This window comes from Nerophis ophidion, linkage group LG22, assembly GCF_033978795.1.
Source record: "Nerophis ophidion isolate RoL-2023_Sa linkage group LG22, RoL_Noph_v1.0, whole genome shotgun sequence".
NCBI classification, from domain to species: Eukaryota; Metazoa; Chordata; class Actinopteri; order Syngnathiformes; family Syngnathidae; genus Nerophis; species Nerophis ophidion.
In genome coordinates this window covers 41975343-41996470 of record NC_084632.1, presented here as the reverse complement: position 1 = coordinate 41996470, position 21128 = coordinate 41975343, and the positions used below count along the sequence as shown (strand labels likewise).

Genomic DNA, 21128 nt, shown 5'->3' with positions numbered 1-21128 from the left:
CCAAAGTTTGAGAACCCCTGTTCTAGAGTGCTCCACTAAGTGCTATTTCTAAAATGACATCAGGCAAGTACTGTGCATGGTCCACATGAAGCACACTGACAGTCTTATTACCTGACCGATCCCTCAGAGAAATCTAACTTCTGTTGGCAGATTGTCTACTTCAGCAGCATTAAAAGTGGGTCACTCGGTACGTCGTTATCGTGTCTTACCAGCCTTGCGGTATCGCTCTCATTGGATCCTGAGATGAGGTTTGTCTGGCCAGCCACCTCCAGGACCTCTGGGATCCTGATGGCCGGAGGCTGTTGGCTGCCAGCGTAGAAATTTCGCAACTTCTTACTGTGGTTCTTCCCCTGCAGGGAGAAAAGAGCATTGCAGTTCCAAGGGATTCCACCCCCCCCCAACAATCGATTGACGGACGATTATTGACAGTGTTGATGCTACCCAAATGTGCAAATTACTGCAACGTTGCTAACCTGGTAGTGAGCCTGTGCCTGCTGAGCTGAGTTGAGGGTAACATTGCAAAGTTTACAGTACAATGGTTTACAAAGTTCTTCCAGGCCGAAAGTGTCTTCCTGTTCTTCCCCACCCATAGGCGAGCCTTCGTCCTGGGACTGCTCGCAGTCCGGGGCCGTCGGACCCCGAGGAGGGCATTGAATAAGGCCGCACACGGGGGATGAGATCAGCGGCGGTCCGGATCTTAGGTGCAGTTGTGTGGATTCTGGGCTAGAAGTAAGAGGGGAGGGCAAGGGGAATCTGTTAGCTCCAGCAGGCACTGGGGTCACCAATGCATGTGCATTGTTCAGAGGTGGTTGTGTGAGCTCTAAGGAGGGAGGCACCATTGCATGGTCCAGACACAGAGGACCCAAGTTTTGCATCATAGAAAGGGGCCCCAGTGGCTGAGCAGGAACCACTGGTGGTGGGCCTAGGTTGTGTACAGGAGGCCTCAAGGTGTGAGTAGCAGTGATGGGAGGGGGCCGCAAAGTCTGGGTGGGAGGGATGTTTGGCGGTCCAATCGCAGGGCTAGGGCCGACCGGTGGAGGGCAGAGAGTCCGTGTAGGCAACATCGGTGGAGGTCCCAGCTGGTGCAAAGAGTCCATGTGTTGAAAAGGCTGCTGTGGATGGCTAAAGAGACTGAGGGCAGGCTTCAACATGGTCTCTGGACCTGGACAGAGGAGAACACGTCGACAATCATTTATTTATGTATAACTTAGATTTATATCGCCCTTTTCTAGACACTCAAAGCGCTCACAGAGAAGTGGGACTCAACATTCATTCACACCTGGTGGTGGTAAGCTACATCAGTAGCCACAGCTGCACTGGGGTAGACTACCAGTTTGCACCTACAGACCCTCCGACCACCACCAATCATTCATTCATCATTCATTCACCAGTGTGAGCGGCACCAGAGACAAAGGGTGAAGTGTCCTGCCCAAGGACACGACGGCAGCAATTTTTTGGGATGTCAATAGGTGGGAAGCGAACCTGCAACCCTCAGGTTTCCGGCCGGCCGCTCTACCCACTACGCCATGCCGCCCCTACTTATTTGATACCAATGATTGGTGGTCTGTCCTGCCGAATAATAAATAATTTGGCTTGCAAGGACATCTAGGAGAGAATAGAATAGAAAGTACTTTATTGATCCCTGGGGGAAATTCAGCACCACAGTTCGCTCATAATAGGCAATAAACACTTGTGTATTTTTTATATGTGAATAATATAAATACAGTCTATTAGACAGCATTATTCACATGTGAATAACATAAATACAGTTTATTATACCGCATTATTCACATGTGAATAACATAAATACAGTCCATTATTCACATGTGAATAACATAAATACAGTCTATTATACAGCATTATTCACGTGTGAATAACATAAATACAGTTTAGTAAACCGCATTATTCACATGTGAATAACATAAATACAGTCTATTATATAGCATTATTCACGTGTGAATAACATAAATACAGTTTAATATACCGCATTATTCACATATGAATAACATAGAGTTCATTATTCACATGTGAATAATATAAATACAGTCTATTATACAGCATTATTCACATGTGAATAACATAAATACAGTCAATTATACAGCATTATTCACATGTGAATAACAAATACAGTTTATTATACAGCATTATTCACATGTGAATAACATAAATACAGTTTATTATACAGCATTATTCACATGTGAATAACATAAATACAGTTTATTATACAGCATTATTCACATGTGAATAACATAAATACAGTTTATTATACAGCATTATTCACATGTGAATAACATAAATACAGTCTATTATACAGCATTATTCACATGTGAATAACATAAATACAGTCTATTATACAGCATTATTCACATGTGAATAACATAAATACAGTCTATTATACAGCATTATTCACATGTGAATTACATAAAGTCAAACAGTTTAGGAACGTTTCTCTAAATGCAATTGCAAGAAATTTAGGGATTTCAACATCTACGCTCCATAATATCATCAAAAGGTTCAGAGAATCTGGAGAAATCACTCCACGTAAGCGGCATGGCCGGAAACCAACATTGAATCGCCGTGAGCTTCGATCCCTTAGACAGCACTGTATCAAAAACCGACATCAATTTCTAAAGGTTATCACCACATGGGCTCAGGAACACTTCAGAAAACCACTGTCACTAAATACAGTTTGTCACTACATCTGTAAGTGCAAGTTAAAACTCTACTATGCAAGGCGAAAGCCATTTATCAACAACATCCAGAAACGCCGCCGGCTTCTCTGGGTCTGAGATCATCTAAGATGGACTGATGCAAAGTGGAAAAGTGTTCTGTGGTCTGACGAGTCCACATTTCAAATAGTTTTTGGAAATATTCGACATTGTGTCATCCGGACCAAAGGGGAAGCGAACCATCCAGCTGTTAGCGACGCAAAGTTGAAAAGCCAGCATGTGTGATGGTATGGGGGTGCATTAGTGCCCAAGGCATGGGTAACTTACACATCTGTGAAGGCACTATTAATGCTGAAAGGTACATACAGGTTTTGGAACAACATATGCTGCCATCTAAGCGCCGTCTTTTTCATGGACGCCCCTGCTTATTTCATTCAGCACGTGTTACAACAGTGTGGCTTTGTAAAAAAAAGAGTGCGGGTACTTTTTTGGCCCGCCTGCAGTCCAGTCCTGTCTCCCATGGAAAATGTGTGGCGCATTATGAAGCGTAAAATACGACAGCGGAGACCCCGGACTGTTGAAGGACTGAAGCTCTACATAAAAAAAAGAATGGGAAAGAATTCCGGGCTTCACGGTGGCAGAGGGGTTAGTGCGTCTGCCTCACAATACGAAGGTCCTGCAGTCCTGGGTTCAAATCCAGGCTCGCGATCTTTCTGTGTGGAGTTTGCATGTCCTCCCCGTGAATGCGTGGGTTCCTTCCGGTACTCCGGCTTCCTCCCACCTCCAAAGACATGCACCTGGAAATAGGCCCCTCCCACCTCCAAAGACATGCACCTGGGGATAGGCCCCTCCCACCTCCAAAGACATGCACCTGGGGATAGGCCCCTCCCACCTCCAAAGACATGCACCTGGGGATAGGCCCCTCCCACCTCCAAAGACATGCACCTGGGGATAGGCCCCTCCCACCTCCAAAGACATGCACCTGGGGATAGGCCCCTCCCACCTCCAAAGACATGCACCTGGGGATAGGTTGATTGGCAACACTAAATGGTCCCTAGTGTGTGAATGTGAGTGTGAATGCTGTCTATCTATCTGTGTTGGCCCTGCGAGGAGGTGGCGACTTGTCCAGGGTGTACCCCGCCTTCCGCCCGATTGTAGCTGAGATAGGCGCCAGCGACCCCAAAAGGGAATACGCGGTAGAAAATGGATGGATGGGAAAGAATTCCACTTTCAAAGCTTCAACAATTAGTTTCCTCAGTTCCCAAACGTTTATTAAGTGTTGTTAAAAGAAAAGGTGATGTAACACAGTGGTGAACATGCCCTTTCCCAACTACTTTGGCACGTGTTGCTGGCATCAAATTCTAAAGTTAATGATTATTTGCAAAAAAAAAAAAAAGTTTATGAGTTTGAGTATCAAATATGTTGTCTTTGTAGCATATTCAACTGAATATGGGTTGAAAAGGATTTTTAAATCATTGTATTCCGTTTCCCAACTCATATGGGAACGGGGTTTGTAGACTATAGAACATGTTTTCTGTTCTTTTTTTGTGAAGTACATACATGTGCTGTACACAAAAGGGTTCTTCCACCAAACACACACACATAATACATAAAGTTGACGCTGAAGGAAGTCAGCTTGTAGTAAGAGTGACTAGTTTTACATAATCTGACCAACCTGGCTTTAAGACCAGTGTGCATAACGCAGGGAGTAAGCCCGGAGGCAGTGAGCATGTGAAGACGTGCATGCTTGCACACTCCTGCACAACTTCACACTCTCACGGGGATTGGAAAGTCAGCGACGAGCCTGCGTCGTACGGAGATGACCGTCTGAAGATGGGTGTTAACGCAAATAGGTCGCGCGTGAGTGCTGGAGGGAGATAGTGAAAGGAAGGAGTAGTGCATTCATACGCTCAGTGCTGCATTGTGTTCGTGCACGCACACTATATTGCCAAAAGTAACTGAGAATGATGAGAATCAGGTGTCCCAATCACTTGGCCCGGTGTATCAAATCAAGCACTTAGGCATGGAGACTGTTTCTACAAACATTTGTGAAAGAACGGGCCGCAAATCCAGTCGTAAAATGTCCTCGCGCCTAAATATTCCAAAGTCAACCGTCGGCTTTATTATAAGAAAAATGGACAATTTTGGGAACAACAGCAACTCAGCCACCAAGTGGTAGGCCACGTAAACTGACAGAGAGGAGTCGGCGGATGCTGAAGCGCATAGTGCAAAGACTTTCTGCGCAGTCAGTTGCTACAGACCTCCAAACCTTCCAATTAGCCCACGTACAGTACGCAGAGAGCTACGTGGAATGGGTTTTCATGGCCGAGCAGCTGCATCTAAGCCATACATCACCAAGTCCAATGCAAAGCATGGCATGCAGTGGTGTGAAGCACGTCGCCACTGGACTCTAGAGCAGTGGAGACACCTTCTCTGGAGTGATCCATCCATCCATCTTCTTCCACTTATCCGAGGTCGGGTCGCGGGGGCAGCAGCCTAAGCAGGGAAGCCCAGACTTCCCTTTCCCCAGCCACTTCGTCTAGCTCTTCCCGGGGGATCCCTAGGCGTTCCCAGGCCAGCCGGGAGACATAGTCTTCCCAACGTGTCCTGGGTCTTCCCCGTGGCCTCCTACCGGTTGGACATGCCCTAAACACCTCCCTAGGGAGGCGTTCGGGTGGCATCCTGACCAGACCCGAACCACCTCATCTGGCTCCTCTCCATGTGGAGGAGCAGCGGCTTTACTTTGAGTTCCTCCCGGATGGCAGAGCTTCTCACCCTATCTCTAAGGGAGAGACCCAAACTCATTTGGGCCGCTTGTACCCGTGATCTTATCCTTTCGGTCATGACCCAAAGCTCATGACCATAGGTGAGGATGGGAACGTAGATCGACCGGTAAATTGAGAGCTTTGCCTTCCGGCTCAGCTCCTTCTTCACCACAACGGATCGGTACAACGTCCGCATTACTGAAGACGCCGCACCGATCCGCCTGTCGATCTCACGATCCACTCTTCCCCCACTCGTGAACAAGACTCCTAGGTACTTGAACTCCTCCACTTGGGGCAGGGTCTCCTCCCCAACCCGGAGATGGCACTCCACCCTTTTCCGGGCGAGAACCATGGACTCGGACTTGGAGGTGCTGATTCTCATTCCGGTCGCTTCACACTCGGCTGCGAACCGATCCAGTGAGAGCTGAAGATCCCGGTCAGATGAAGCCATCAGGACCACATCATCTGCAAAAAGCAGAGACCTAATCCTGCGGTCACCAAACCGGAACCCCTCAACGCCTTGACTGTGCCTAAAAATTCTGTCCATAAAAGTTATGAACAGAATCGGTGACAAAGGACAGCCTTGGCGGAGTCCAACCCTCACTGGAAATGTGTTCGACTTACTGCCGGCAATGCGGACCAAGCTCTGGCACTGATCGGAGTGATGAATCACACTTTTCCATCTGACAATCTGATGGCCCAGTCTGGGTTTAGAGGTTGCCAGGAGACCACTACTGTGACAGACTCCTGCCGTCGTACGGGTTCCACGGACCACCAAGGAAGGACATTCTTGTGCAGGTTTGACTCTTGTTTATTTTTTTCAAATAAAGAAAGTCTTTTGCGCCGTCGTCGCTCCCACTGCTCGCTCCTCCGTCTTGCTTTTCAGCCGCCCCCGTCGTCGTCGTCTGAGTCTTGCTCTCTGTCTTTTTCGCTCCTCATCCACTGCTGCGGGCTCTCCAACTCCTTCTGCCTCCATTTCTCCTCCTCCCCTTTTACACATTGAGAGGAGATACATTAATTGTGTCCAGGTGCGGGATCCATGCACCTGATCTTGCCTGCGGCGTCGCTCCCGGCACGCCCCGCCTCGCATTCTCCACCTCCTTGCCGCCATCTTGGGCCGGGCTCCAGCGTGCCCTGCCGCTCCGTCGGCTCCGCCTCTCCACAGCTACATTTCGGACTGCGTTGTACCGAGTGTGAAATTTGGTGGAGGAGGGGCCGGCACTCCGACGGCGAGGCTGGGAACATCAGAGCCCTCTCCAAGATGGCGGCGAGGAGGCGTGGCGCGTCGGGATCAACGCCATAAACGAGATCAAGTGTGTGGATCGCGCAGCTGGGCACGATCGTCTAATCTCCTCGCAAGAGGTAAAAGGGGAAGAAGGAGGAGAGGGACGAGAGACACAACAAGCAGCACATGCAACGCGGAAGAGAGCGAGAGGCAGACGCAAACGACGTGGACGGCTGAAAAGCTACACGGAGGAGCGAGCAGTCAGAGCGCCGGAAGCTGAAAAGCAACCCGCGAAAGATTCTCCTTATTGAAAAATAAAGACGTCTACACCTGCTCGCAAATGTCTGTGCCTAGGTGGTCCTTGGAACCCTCACGACAGCTTGAGACTGTCACGGGTTGTTTTTCAGGAGTTGGACCTGGCCCCTTAGTTCCAGTGAAAGGAACTTTTAATGCTCCGGGATACCAAAACATTTTGGACAATTCCATGCTCCCAACCTTGTGGGAACAGTTTGGAGCGGGCCCCTTTCTTTTCCAGCATGACTGTGCACCAGTAAACCAAGCAAGGTCCATAAAGGCATGGATGATAGAGTCAAGTGTGGATGAACTTGACTGGCCTGCACAGAGTCCTGACATGACAATGAATTAAAACGGAGACTGAGAGCCAGGCGTTTTGGTGTGAATTCACCAATGCACTTTTGGAAGAATGGTGGATAATTCCTATAGAACACACTCTGCAACCTTGTGGACAGCCTTCCCAGAAGAGTTGAAGCTGTAATAGCTGCAAAAGGTGGAACAAAATCATATAGACCTTTATGGGTTAGGACTGGGATGGCACTTCAAGTTCACATGTGAGTCAAGGCAGGTGGCCAAAGACTTTTGATGTTGCAGGCTTGGTAACAGACCAGCAGCTGGAATCCTACGGGGTGCCCAATGGCAGCATTTCATGCACCCAAAATAACACCCCAGGCTGTTTGTGTTTCCGACGTCAGTGTGAGGGCTCAGTCTGGTCACCTGGCCCGCCTGACCTCAGGAGAAAGCTATGCTGGAGTTGAACCCCGACATAGTCCGGTCCATTTGTACGCTGACATGAGACTCTCCTTTTTGCATCGCAACATTATTTGCCGGCCTCTTTTAGCAGCAGCATTTAGGTGGAGGCAAACTTTCTGGCTTCTAAAGAGGAAGATTAGGGGATTGAATACAAAAGTTTACATAGACCTGTAAAGGACATAATGTAGAGTTTCCAATCATTTCTACAACTCTTGTTTTTTTTTTGTGACAGACTGATTGGAGCACAGTCTTTTTTGCCACTTGTGCCAGCTTTTTTGAAACTTGTCGCAGGCGTCTAATTCCAAATGAGCTAATATTTGCAAAAAATAACAAAAAATGTTCCAGTTCGAACGATGAGTATCTTGTCTTTGCAGTCTATTCAATTGAATAAAGGTTGAAAAGGATTTGCAAACCATTTACACAACGTGACAACTTCACTGGTTTTCGATTTTGTAATAAATCTCCTTAATTGAACACGATTGCAGTCTTAAACTCGACAGTTGTCAATATAAATGTCACGGCCGGGGAAAATTCCAATGCGCCCCCATTTTTGTGTCCTGACGGGCGCATCGCGGGCCACACCCACAGGCACTCTCTTAGTTTAAAGCTTCTGTGAAAGGATTGCAGTCTACCTTGTCTGCATGCACATGTGTCATAAGAGCAAGTTTTCATGTTGTAAATGTGATGTTTTATGTGTTGTTTACTGTTTTTCATGTAACCTTGCTGCTGCCCTCTTGGCCAGGGCTCCTTTGGAAAAGAGATCAAATCAATGGGATTTTATGTGGTTAAATAAAGGCTAAATAAAATAAAAAAAACTAGCGTCTGCAGACAATCTGCAATCCGCGCACCTCTCCATTATGAGCGAGTAGCCTTCATAAGCTGGCACAACCTGCCATCCCGCGCCGGAATATACAGTAAGCAATCATCGGATCTTTATACTGTCTCTCTCTCCCTCTGCGTGTGCCCCTCCGTGTATCATTGTTCTTCCCTGTCCTTCCAGCATCTGCCATTTTTCCTGTGTTGGCGAACTGTGCGTCTCGTCACCTTTTTGTTCCCTTGCTTCCTGGACTGACCCTTTTGGATCCTCCCACTCGGACACGGACCTTGTCTCTTCTCTCCAGCCCTGGATCATCTGCCTGCCCCACGGACTTCCGTGTTCCTTCGCTCTCGACAACATTTGGTAACACACACCTTAGCTAACGACACACAGAGCCTCACACACATACACTCTTGGGTTTTGACACTCTCCATTTCCTTAGTGTAGTTTATTAGTTAGTATTGTTTATTATTATACATATATATATATATATATATATATATATATATATATATATATATATATATATATATATAATTATTGAAGATTATGGCCCCCTGGTGTCTGAGCCGTCATCTCCCTCAGTCAAAACATAACAATAAATTAAAGCTGCAAGCAGCGATGGACGGGACCGCTTTGGCTCCCGCAACCCAAGCCCAGATAAGCGGTAGAACATGGATGGATGGATTATTACAGAGAGAAAAAGTTGTGTATACATGTGTTATACATCAGTCTCATAGTAATAACAGTTGTAAAGTGGCTTGGGCATTTTATAAGGACGCCTTGGTGCCGCCATTTTGAGACTCTAATGCATGGTGAAAGGAATGCAGTTGTTGTATTGAAGTGGGAATAGCAAACTTCCTGTTGATTTTATTTGGGGGCGGTCAGAGTATGAAATATAGGTCTCAGTGAGACCTATATTGAGGTTTTTGTTTCATGTGTGTATGACAGTCCTGCAGTTTTGTCTCAGCAGAAACCCGCCATTTTGTGACAACAGCAGCAGCGCAATAGTTCTTTGCGGGCTCATAAAATCCAAACCGGTTTAGTAATCAAAACTATTTCTTCAACTTTCAATCAGAAGGGTTCAATCTCTCTTCTGTGCTTATTTGAAGCCGAAACGACACACAGCCTCAGAGGAAATAATGTTTGAAAAAATGTGACATTTTTTTTAGCCATTTTTTGTATTGAAGTGGGAATAGCAAACTTCCTGTTGACTTTAGCCGGGGGGTCTCAGTGGATGAAATATAGCTCTAACTGAGACCTACGTGGTGGTTTTTGTTCCATGTTTCTACGACATTCCTACTGGAAGTTAAAGACAGTTTTGTTTGTGTTTTCTTCCTAGGGGGCGCTAGAGCGTAATTTTGAGTTTTGGGGTTTGGTTTTTTGATTAGATCGGAATTTTTGCCAGTCCTGATGTGTGTCAAATTTGGTGAGTTTTGAAGCATGTTAAGGGGGTCAAATTACAGCTCAAAGAGGCGATTGCTGGTGTATTCTGTCTTTACCCATTCATCATATCTTTACCTGCACATTACCTACCTTCCTTGCATCCTGGGGTTACACTGGTGCTTCTTTCTTTCACCCATACATGCTGGTGCTTCCTGCCATCACCCAGACAACATATCTTTACCTGCACATTACCTACCTTCTCTGTATCCTGGAGTCTAACTGGTGCCTCCTTCTTTCACCCAGTCAACATATCTTTACCCGCACATTACCTACCTTCTCTGCATTGTGTGGTCACGCTGGTGCCTCCTGCTTTTAAGCGGCCATCTTGAGACAGCAGCAGCTCAGCAGCAGCAGCGCAGCCGTTCTTTGAAGGATTGTAAAATCAAAACTGGAGCAGTTAGAAAAACTCTTTGCGCAACTTTTTATCAGAAGGGTTCAATCTCTTTCCTGTGCGAGTTCTAAGCCGACACAACAAACGCGCTCAGAGGAGATAATGTTTCAAAAAAGCTGACAGGTTTTTACAAAACTTTTGTTTTGAAGGGGTAATTGCCAACTTTCTGTAGATTTTTGCTGAAGGATGTCAATTAATGAAATGTAGGTCTAAGTGAGACCTACATAGAGGTTTTTGCTTCATGTCTCTACGACATTCTTACAGGAAGTTACATGCAGTTTTCTCTGTGTTTTCCTCCCAAGAGCAGTTTTGTCTGTGTTTTATTCCTAAGGGGCGCTAGAGCGCACTTTTAAGTTTTGGGGTTTGGTTTTTTATTAGATCGCAATTTTCGCCAGTCCTGATGTGTGTGTCCAGTTTGGTGAGTTTAAAGGGGGTCAAATTACAGCTCAAAGAGGCAAAAATTTAAATTTTTTAGGAAACTTTTGTTTTGAAGGGGTGTTTGCCAACTTCCTGTTGATTTTTGCTGAAGGATGTCACTTTATGAAATGTAGGTCTAAGTCAGACCTACATTGAGATTTTTGTTTCATGTCCCTACAACATTCCTAACGGACGTTACATGCAGTTTTCTCTGTGTTTTCTTCCCAAGAGCAGTTTTGTCTGTGTTTTATTCCTAAGGGGCGCTAGAGCGCAATTTTAAGTTTTGGGGTTTTTTTTTTTTATTAGATCGCAATTTTCGCCAGTCCTGATGTGTGTGTCCAGTTTGGTGAGTTTAAAGGGGGTCAAATTATAGCTAAAAAAAAAGCAAAAATTACATTTTTTTAGGAAACTTTTGTTTTGAAGGGGTGTTTGCCAACTTCCTGTAGATTTTTGCCGAAGGATGTCAGAGTATGAAATGTAGGTCTAAGTCAGACCTACATAGAGATTTTTGTTTCATGTCCCTACGACATTCCTAACGGAAGTTACATGCAGTTTTCTCTGTGTTTTCCTCCCAAGAGCAGTTTTGTCTGTGTTTTATTCCTAAGGGGCGCTAGAGCGCAATTTTAAGTTTTGGGGTTTGGTTTTTTATTAGATCACCATTTTCGCCAGTCCTGATGTGTGTGTCCAGTTTGGTGAGTTTAAAGGGGGTCAAATTATAGCTAAAAAAAAGCAAAAATGACATTTTTTTAGGAAACTTTTGTTTTGAAGGGGTGTTTGCCAACTTCCTGTTGATTTTTGCTGAAGGATTTCAATTAATGAAATGTAGGTCTAAGTCAGACCTACATAGAGGTTTTTGCTTCATGTCTCTACGACATTCCTAACGGAAGTTAATGTAGTTTTCTCTGTGTTTTCCTCCCAAGAGCAGTTTTGTCTGTGTTTTATTCCTAAGGGGCGCTAAAGCGCAATTTTAAGTTTTGGGGTTTGGTTTTTTATTAGATCGCAATTTTCGCCAGTCCTGATGTGTGTGTCCAGTTTGGTGAGTTTAAAGGGGGTCAAATTACAGCTCAAAGAGGCAAAAATTTAAATTTTTTAGGAAACTTTTGTTTTGAAGGGGTGTTTGCCAACTTCCTGTTGATTTTTGCTGAAGGATGTCACTTTATGAAATGTAGGTCTAAGTCAGACCTACATAGAGATTTTTGTTTCATGTCCCTACGACATTCCTAACGGAAGTTACATGCCGTTTTCTCTGTGTTTTCCTCCCAAGAGCAGTTTTGTCTGTGTTTTATTCCTAAGGGGCGCTAGAGCGCAATTTTAAGTTTTGGGGTTTGGTTTTTTATTAGATCGCAATTTTCGCCAGTACTGATGTGTGTGTCCAGTTTGGTGAGTTTAAAGGGGGTCAAATTATAGCTAAAAAAAAAAAGCAAAAATGACATTTTTTTTAGGAAAATTTTGTTTTGAAGGGGTGTTTGCCAACTTCCTGTAGATTTTTGCCGAAGGATGTCAGAGTATGAAATGTAGGTCTAAGTCAGACCTACATAGAGATTTTTGTTTCATGTCCCTACGACATTCCTAACGGAAGTTACATGCAGTTTTCTCTGTGTTTTCCTCCCAAGAGCAGTTTTGTCTGTGTTTTATTCCTAAGGGGCGCTAAAGCGCAATTTTAAGTTTTGGGGTTTGGTTTTTTATTAGATCGCAATTTTCGCCAGTCCTGATGTGTGTGTCCAGTTTGGTGAGTTTAAAGGGGGTCAAATTATAGCTAAAAAAAAGCAAAAATTACATTTTTTTAGGAAACTTTTGTTTTGAAGGGGTTTTTGCCAACTTCCTGTAGATTTTTGCCGAAGGATGTCAGAGTATGAAATGTAGGTCTGAGTCAGACCTACATAGAGATTTTTATTTCATGTCCCTACGACATTCCTAACGGAAGTTACATGTAGTTTTCTCTGTGTTTTCCTCCCAAGAGCAGTTTTGTCTGTGTTTTATTCCTAAGGGGCGCTAGAGCGCAATTTTAAGTTTTGGGGTTTGGTTTTTTATTAGATCGCAATTTTCGCCAGTCCTGATGCGTGTGTCCAGTTTGGTGAGTTTAAAGGGGGTCAAATTATAGCTAAAAAAAAAGCAAAAATGACATTTTTTTTAGGAAACTTTTGTTTTGAAGGGGTGTTTGCCAACTTCCTGTAGATTTTTGCCGAAGGATGTCAGAGTATGAAATGTAGGTCTGAGTCAGACCTACATAGAGATTTTTATTTCATGTCCCTACGACATTCCTAACGGAAGTTACAAGCAGTTTGGTCTGTTTTTCCTAGGGGGCGCTAGAGCACAATTTTGAGTTTTTTTTTTTTTTCATTAGATGGCAATTTTCGCCAGTCCTGATGTGTGTGTTAAATTTGCTGAGTTTTGAAGCATGTTAAGGGGGTCAAATTACAGCTCAAAGAGGCGGCGGTATAATAATAATAATAAAACCTTAGAAAAACAATAGGGTCCTCTGTGCCAAAGGGACATTTGGTCCCTAATAATTGTAGTTTCATATTAATTACATATACAGAGTCTCCGAGGCAGAAGTGTATTAGAAAGCCTGTGTTGGTAATAACGGCGTTATTTTGTTGTTGTTGTTGTTACAACTCTGAGTGATGTAAGTATTTACTGCAGTTTGGTTGAACAGGTTTTACAGCGTACATAAGCGTGCCCGCAGAGAGATATAAACGCTTCTTACCGCACGCTCTGACTGACACAACAAGCGTCGGAGCCAGGGAAATTCAAACAAAATGTTCTCAAACTGGAAGGACCAGTACTACTTTTTTCTCAACTGAAAGGCAAGAACGTTTATGCAACTAACATGAATCTACCATGAAATAATTAACGTGGAGCCCGACTTAAACAAGTTGAAAAACGTTTTGGTGTCAGAGTTAGTTCGTGACGAACCCCAAGATGCAGAGACGGAGGCAGGCATTGAATAGGACGACATGATTTAATTGAAATAATAGAACAAGAACAAACAAAAGGGTACAACACAAAGCGCGCACAAGGCGGGTAACAAACTAAGAGAGCTAGCAAGGGAGCTTGAAAACAGAAGGAGCTGTCACGCCAAATCTCTTCTCCCTACAAAAACCTTCACCCCCCATTTACTTCCGGGGTCATGATTAATACAGATGTTTTGTTAACGCTATATTATAAAAATATAACGCTATATTATAAAAATACAGACGTTTTGTTATCGCTATATCATAAAAAAAATTTTAAAAACAATTTACATACACAAGCTATGGGATTACATAAGAGGAAACGTGACCCCGGAAGTAAATGCATCATCCCATAGCTTGTGTTTGTAAATTGTTTTTTTTAATTTTTTTATAAAATAGCGTTAACAAAACGTCTGTATTTTTATAATATAGCGTTATATTTTTATAATATAGCGTTAACAAAACGTCTGTACTAATAATGGCCTCGGAAGTAAATGGGGGGGGGGGGGGGGGGGGGATTTGTAGGGGGGAAGAAATTTGGCGTGACAGCGCTTAGCATGGAAGCTAGAAAAAACAAAAGGGGCATGGAAGCTAGCGGATAGCGAGCAGGAAAACAGAAGTCGTACTTGTAATATGAAAACAAACTGGAAGCAGAGAACAAAAAACAGTGAGCTACAAACATCTAACGAATATAGCTTATCGCTATGCTGCAAAGACACGACGCGGCACGACGCGGCACGACACGACAGGAGCGACAATACGTGACAATAATCCAGCAACTGACTAGAGGACAAACACAGACTCGAATAGAAGCGGGCTGATGGACACCAGGTGTGGCCAGGTGCCAATCAGCCGTAGCTGAGGGGAAAACAGCACACAGGGGGGGAAAAAAACAGGAAACAGACAAAATAAGAGCGCTGACAGGAACTAAAAACAGGAAATACTAAACACACACAGGAAAAACAAAAACAAAAACTGTCATTGGCAAGCCTGACGATTGGGGTGTTACCATTTAGTGGTCAATTGTACGGCATATGTACTGTACTGTGTAATCTACTAATAAATGTCTCAATCAATCAATCAAAACAACGTCACATTTCGGATTACATCGGATTACTCGTTAGCATAATGGAAATACGCTTAATAGAAGACCCTAATATTTGTACGTCAGTGCAATTTTATTGTCAGGATGTCATCCATGTCTCACTTGGATGCATGTCGTCTACTTAGTTTTATCTGATGTTCTTTCGGTCTGGGCTTCCCTGCTTAGGCTGCTGCCCCCGCGACCCGACCTCAGATAAGCGGAAGAAGATGGATGGGTGGTTCTTTCAGGCTGTATTTTGGTATACAGGTGCAGAGAATTGCACGACTTGAAGGCATACTTGCCAACATTGAGACCTCTGAATTCGGGAAATGGGGGGGGGGGTTTGAGCTGGGGGGTGAGGTTGAGGTGGGCGGGATTGGGGGGGGTTGTGGTAACGAGTGCTGTATATTGTAGCGTCTTGGAAGAGTTAGTTCTGCAAGTGCTTCTGGGTATTTGTTCTGTTGTGTTACGGTGCGGATGTTCTCCCGAAATGTGTTTGTCATTCTTGTTTGGTGTGGGTTGACAGTGTGGCGCACATTTGTAACAGTGTTAATGTAGAAGCATTTAAGTCCCATTTTAAAACTAATTTGTATACTCTAGCCTTTAAATAGACCCCCCTTTTTTTAGACCAGTTGATCTGCCGTTTCTTTTCTTTTCTCCTCTGCCAAATTGAGCACTGTCTCTGCATGATTCCTTGCTTCTCATCTGTTTAAAAGATTTCATCAGTGTTTGAACCTGACAGTAGTACAAGTGAGAAACACAGCGGAAAAACACTAATTTTTGGGTTGAGAAGCACTGATCTATAACACAAAGCTAAGAAGTAGATGTTTTGACCTACTTTTTATTAGTTTTAACTGTCAGGGTTATTTGTTGTTGAACCCCATAATGCAGAGAAGGAGGCAGGCATTTGGTAAGTAAACATGATTTAATAAAGATAATAAGACAAAAACAAAACCAAAAGGGTACAAACAAAAAGCACGCACATGGGCGGGTATAACAAACTAAGGGCTATGAACAAACTAACAATACGCTACAAAACATCTACCAAATATAGCTTACCGCTACGCTGCATTCACACGACCAGTAGGAATGACAAGTAGAAAACGATAAAAGACGGACATGTGGCAACGACAATGATCCAGCAACTGACACAAGACAAAGGAGGTACAAATAGGAGCGGACTGATTGGCAACAGGTGTGGCCAGGAGGAACACAGCACTCAGGGAACAAGACAGGAAGCTGAAGCAAAATAAGAGCACTTGACAGGAACTAAAGACAGGAGATACTAAACACAGATGAAAGACAAATGCAGAGGAAAAAATGAAAACATAGACAAACTGTCAGGGGCAAGCCTGACATTAGCATCCAAAATACGCAAAAGGTATCAAGGTGGGCCCTCCGCATTCTTCAATTTTTTTATACAGTACAAGCCGAAAGATCGGACACACTTCTCATTCAATGTGTTGTCTTTATTTTCATGACTATTTACATTGTAGATCGTCACATCAAAACTATGCATGAACACATGCGGAGTTATGTACTTAACAAAAAAAGGTGAAGTAACTGAACACACGTTTTGTATTCTAGTTTCTTCAAAATAGCCACCCTTTGCCCTGATGACTTTTTCGCAGACTCTCGGCATTCTCTGGATGAGCTTCAAGAGGTAGTCACCTTCCCAGGTGTGCTTGCAGCTCAATGAGAGAATGCCAAGAATGCGTTCGCCACACCTAGTGTGTGTGTGTGACTATCAGTGGTACATAAAACTTAAAGCAGTGATCAGAGCAAAGGGTGGCTATTTTGAAGAAAGTAGAACATAAGACATGTTTTCAGTTATTTCACCTTTTTTTCTCAAGTACATAACTCCACATGTGTTCATTCATAGTTTTAAAGTGACAATCTACAATGTAAATAGTCATGAAAATAAAGAACATTCAATGAATGAGGTGTGTCCAGACTTTTGGCCTGTTTTTGTTTGTTTTTTATCATTTGCATAATTGGCTAAGATGCATGTATTTTTTTTGAAGGCTAAAACAATTTCATAGTATTTACAGTATTTAAAGACAAAGCTGTGTTAATGGTTATTGTTATCAGCATACTGTTTTCTTACATTACATTATTGGGACGGCGTTGGGAGAGTGGCTGAGCGCAACCCGGGGGTCCCTGGTTTAATCCCCACCTGGTACCAACCTCGTCACGTCCGTTGTGTCCTGAGCAAGACACTTCACCCTTGCTCCTGATGGGTGCTGGTTAGCGCCTTGAAAAGCGCTATACAAGTACAACCCATTTACCATTTTACCTGCCAACAGTTTGCAGTTTTTTTATATTTCAATATAAAAATCATTAAAGCTGCTGATACAAAAACCTACATTGTTCGACGCGGTGCATTTTCTTTTCTTACTGTACTGAAAAAAGGACCACACTGTGGTCTTAAAAACCGAAGAAGTTGTAGTCAGTTCAAAAACTGATGACATCTATTAAACAAGACAAGAAGCAAGGAATTAAGCAGGGACAGAAATCCTTTTAGCTCATTGAGGAGAAACGTCTGGGCTGTACTCTTTGAAGTGAAGTGAATTATATTTATATAGCACTTTTTCTCTAGTGACTCAAAGCGCTTTACATAGTGAAACCCAATATCTAAGTTACATTCAAACCTTTGTACAGTCTCACCACCTCTGACGAAAGGTCGCACTCCTATTTTATTTGGACTTTCCCTGATTACATGGCAACAACTGTTTCTAAAGGGGCGGGGGTCGTAAACAGCCGCCGTCTTTGACTACAAAACAGTTCAAAGAAAAGGTGCCTGGAGGGGGGTCGGGTCCTGCTTCCTCCTGTGCTTTGTAGATCTCGGGTCAAGACAAAATCTCCTAGTGGTTAGAGCAGGGGTGTCAAACTCAAATACAGAGTGGGCCAGAATTTTAAACTAGGGACTCAAACAAGTTTTGCATTGAATATTGACCAAGCAAGGCTTATATGGGGCGGCATAGCTCGGTTGGTAGAGTGGCCGTGCCAGCAACTTGAGAGTTGCAGGTTCGATTCCCGCTTGTGTCGCCCTAGTCACTGCCGTTGTGTCCTTGGGCAAGACACTTTACCCACCTGCTCCCAGTGCCACCCACACTGGTTTAAATGTAACTTAGATATTGGGTGTCACTATGTAGAGCGCTTTGAGTCACTTGAGAAAAGCGCTATATAAATATAATTCACATATAACTTTATAGTGACATGCAAAATCGAGTTTTAAATAATACTAATAAAAAAATATCAATGGCATATCAAAAAAAAAAAAAATACAAATTGAATGCCTCTTTTCGGCGGTGGGTTTGAGTTGGGGCGGGGTTTGGTGGTAGCGGGGGTGTATATTGTAGCATCCCGGAAGAGTTAGTGATGCAAGGGGTTCTGGGTGTTTGTTCGGTTGTGTTTCTGTTGTGTTACAGTGCGGATGTTCTCCCGAAATGTGTTTGTCATTCTTGTTTGCTGTGGGTTCACAGTGTGGCGTATATTTGTAACAGTGTTAAAGTTGTTTACACGGCCACCCTCAGTGTGACCTGTATGGCTGTTGACCAAGTATGCCTTGCATACACTTGTGTGTGTGTATGAGTTGCATATATTATGTATGCTGTTTGTATGGAGGAAAAGCGGACGTGGCGACATGTAGAGAACGCCAAAGGCAGTGCTTTTACGGCCCGGGTGGAAATCGGGAGAAATTCGGGAGGGGCACTGAACTTCGGGAGTCTCCCGGGAGAATCGGGAAGGTGGACGAGTTTGAGTATAAGCGGTGAATGCGGTGTTACAGCGGTGGGCCAGCTCTAATGTTAATTTGATATTGCCTCAAGGGCCAAATGAAATTACACGGCGGGCCAAATTTGGCCCGCGGGCCAGAGTTTGACACCCATGGGTTAGAGAGTCCGCCCTGAGATCGGTAGGCCGAGTCATACCAGAGATTTGTTAAAAATTGCATCCCTGCTTGGCACTCAGCATCGAGGGTAGGAATTGGGGATTAAATCACCATAAATAATTCCCGGGGGGCGGCACCGCTGCTGCTCACTGCTCCCCTCACTTCCCAGGAGGTGAACAAGGGGATGGGTCCAATGCAGAGGACAAATTTCACCACACCTAGTGTGTTTGTGACAATCTTTGGTACATTAACTCTAACTTTAAAGCAATGCATCCAAGAAACCGACACCTTCCTGTCGCTTCCCATCCTACACAGTGGAGTTTTACAAGCCTTTTGATTGGTAAGATCAAAGACTGCTTTTGAACTCATGGCAACACAAAGTTTTGTGATAACGTAGATAAAATTATTCGGACAGTTGCGATTCCGATTAAATTCTAAACCACCAAAGTTGGTTTCATTGCTTGTTTTGAACTCTACAAAACCTGTTTCCATTCTTGGGATCCACTGAGAATCTCTAAATAGGCCAAGTGTCTTTTTTTTTTTCTTCTACACTTCCAATCAATTATGGAGCAATGAGAAGCACATGCATCATGCGCTTCTTCATTCTGCTTCACTGGGCAATAAAAATAAATAAAAGCCGAGAAAGCATTACGGACAAAACGTGTTTCTTTACGCACCACAGAGTGCACAAACAGCGTTGTGTAACCCAACATGTACTTTACCACTTTATTCTTATTTCTACGTCCTTACAGGTTTGTTCAACCATTTTCATGGCACGACAATTATTATTTTTTTAGCAGCTTTTATTAATACTCATTAAGAAACCATAAGGGGAAGAGTGAATGTTTATTGTGAATGGATGAGTAATGTATTCACTTAGGCAGCTGATATGTTTAGTTTATTCTTTGTTTCTTCGGTCTGTGGTCAACAAAATAAACAAACAGTTGCACATTCATGAATTGAAAATGTTGTAGACGGAAAGGGTTTTGGCTGAAGTTGAACATTTATTGCGCTTAACCGTATAAACAATGTCAAATACAAGATAAGTGTCCAAAAAATATGACATTTATTTTGCACATTATACTATAAATACACCTTGTGCACAACTTTGTCAGGTTCAAACACTGATGACATCTATTAAACAAGACAAGGAGCAAGGAATCATGCAGAGACAAAATTCAATTTGGCTAAATTGAGGAGAAACGTCTGGACTGTTCTCTTTGTACAGTTCCACCACGCTCTGACGAAAGATTGTACGCCTCCTCTAACATAATAGTGAGAGTCCAGTCCATAGTAGATCTAACATAATAGTGAGAGTCCAGTCCATAGTAGATCTAACATAATGGTGTGAGAGTCCAGTCCATAGTGGATCTAACATAATAATGTGAGAGTCCAGTCCATAGTGGATCTAACATAATAGTGAGAGTCCAGTCGATAGTGGATCTAACATAATAGTGTGAGAGTCCAGTCCATAATGGATTTAACATTATAGTGTGAGAGTCCAGTCCATAGTGGATCTAACATAATAGTGTGAGAGTCCAGTCCATAGTGGGTCTAACATAATAGTGTGAGAGTCCAGTCCATAGTGGATCTAACATAATGGTGAGAGTCCAGTCCATAGTGGATCTAACATAATAGTGTGAGAGTCCAGTCCATAGTGGATCTAACATTATAGTGTGAGAGTCCAGTCCATAGTGGATCTAACATAATAGTGTGAGAGTCCAGTCCATAATGGATCTAACATAGTGTGAGAGTCCAGTCCAGAGTGGATCTAACATAATAGTGTGGGAGTCCAGTCCATAGTGGATCTAACAGTAGTGTGAGGGTCCAGTCCATAGTAGATCTAACATAATAATATTGTGTGAGAGTCTAGTCAATAGTGGATCTAACATAATAGTGAGAGTCCAGTCCATAGTGGATCTAACAGAGTAGTGTGAGAGTCCAGTCCATAGTGGATCTAGCATAATAGTGTGCGAGTCCAGTCCATAGTGGATCTAACATAGTAGTGTGAGAGTCCAGTCCATAGTGGATCTAACATAATAGTGTGGGAGTCCAGTCCATAGTGGATCTAACAGTAGTGTGAGAGTCCAGTCCATAGTGGATCTAACATAATAGAGTGAGAGTCCAGTCCATAGTGGATCTAACATAATAGTGAGAGTCCAGTCCATAGTGGATTTAACATAATAGTGAGAGTCCAGTCCATAATGGATTTAACATTATAGTGTGAGAGTCCAGTCCATAGTGGATCTAACATAATAGTGTGAGAGTCCAGTCCATAGTGGATCTAACATAATAGTGTGAGAGTCCAGTCGATAGTGGTTCTAACATAATAGTGTTAGAGTCCAGTCCATAGTGGATCTAACATAATAGTGTGAGAGTCCAGTCCATAGTGGATCTAACATAATAGTGTGAGAGTCCAGT

General features: G+C 43.6%; 1 protein-coding gene across 3 annotated transcripts in view; it reads right to left on the bottom strand.

Moving 5' to 3' along the window:
* The window catches only part of zmat3 (zinc finger, matrin-type 3), a 43100-nt gene that overhangs the window by 17225 nt on the left and 4747 nt on the right, over positions 1 to 21128 (bottom strand). For 2 of the 3 annotated variants that reach the window (XM_061883871.1, XM_061883870.1), the window contains exons 2-3: positions 474 to 1162; positions 210 to 350 (exon numbers count right to left, since the gene is read on the bottom strand). In XM_061883871.1, the coding sequence (XP_061739855.1) occupies positions 210 to 350; positions 474 to 1162 (830 nt within the window). Of the gene's footprint in view, positions 1 to 209; positions 351 to 473; positions 1163 to 21128 lie in introns of those variants that run through there. The other variant, XM_061883872.1, reaches the window with a different exon arrangement.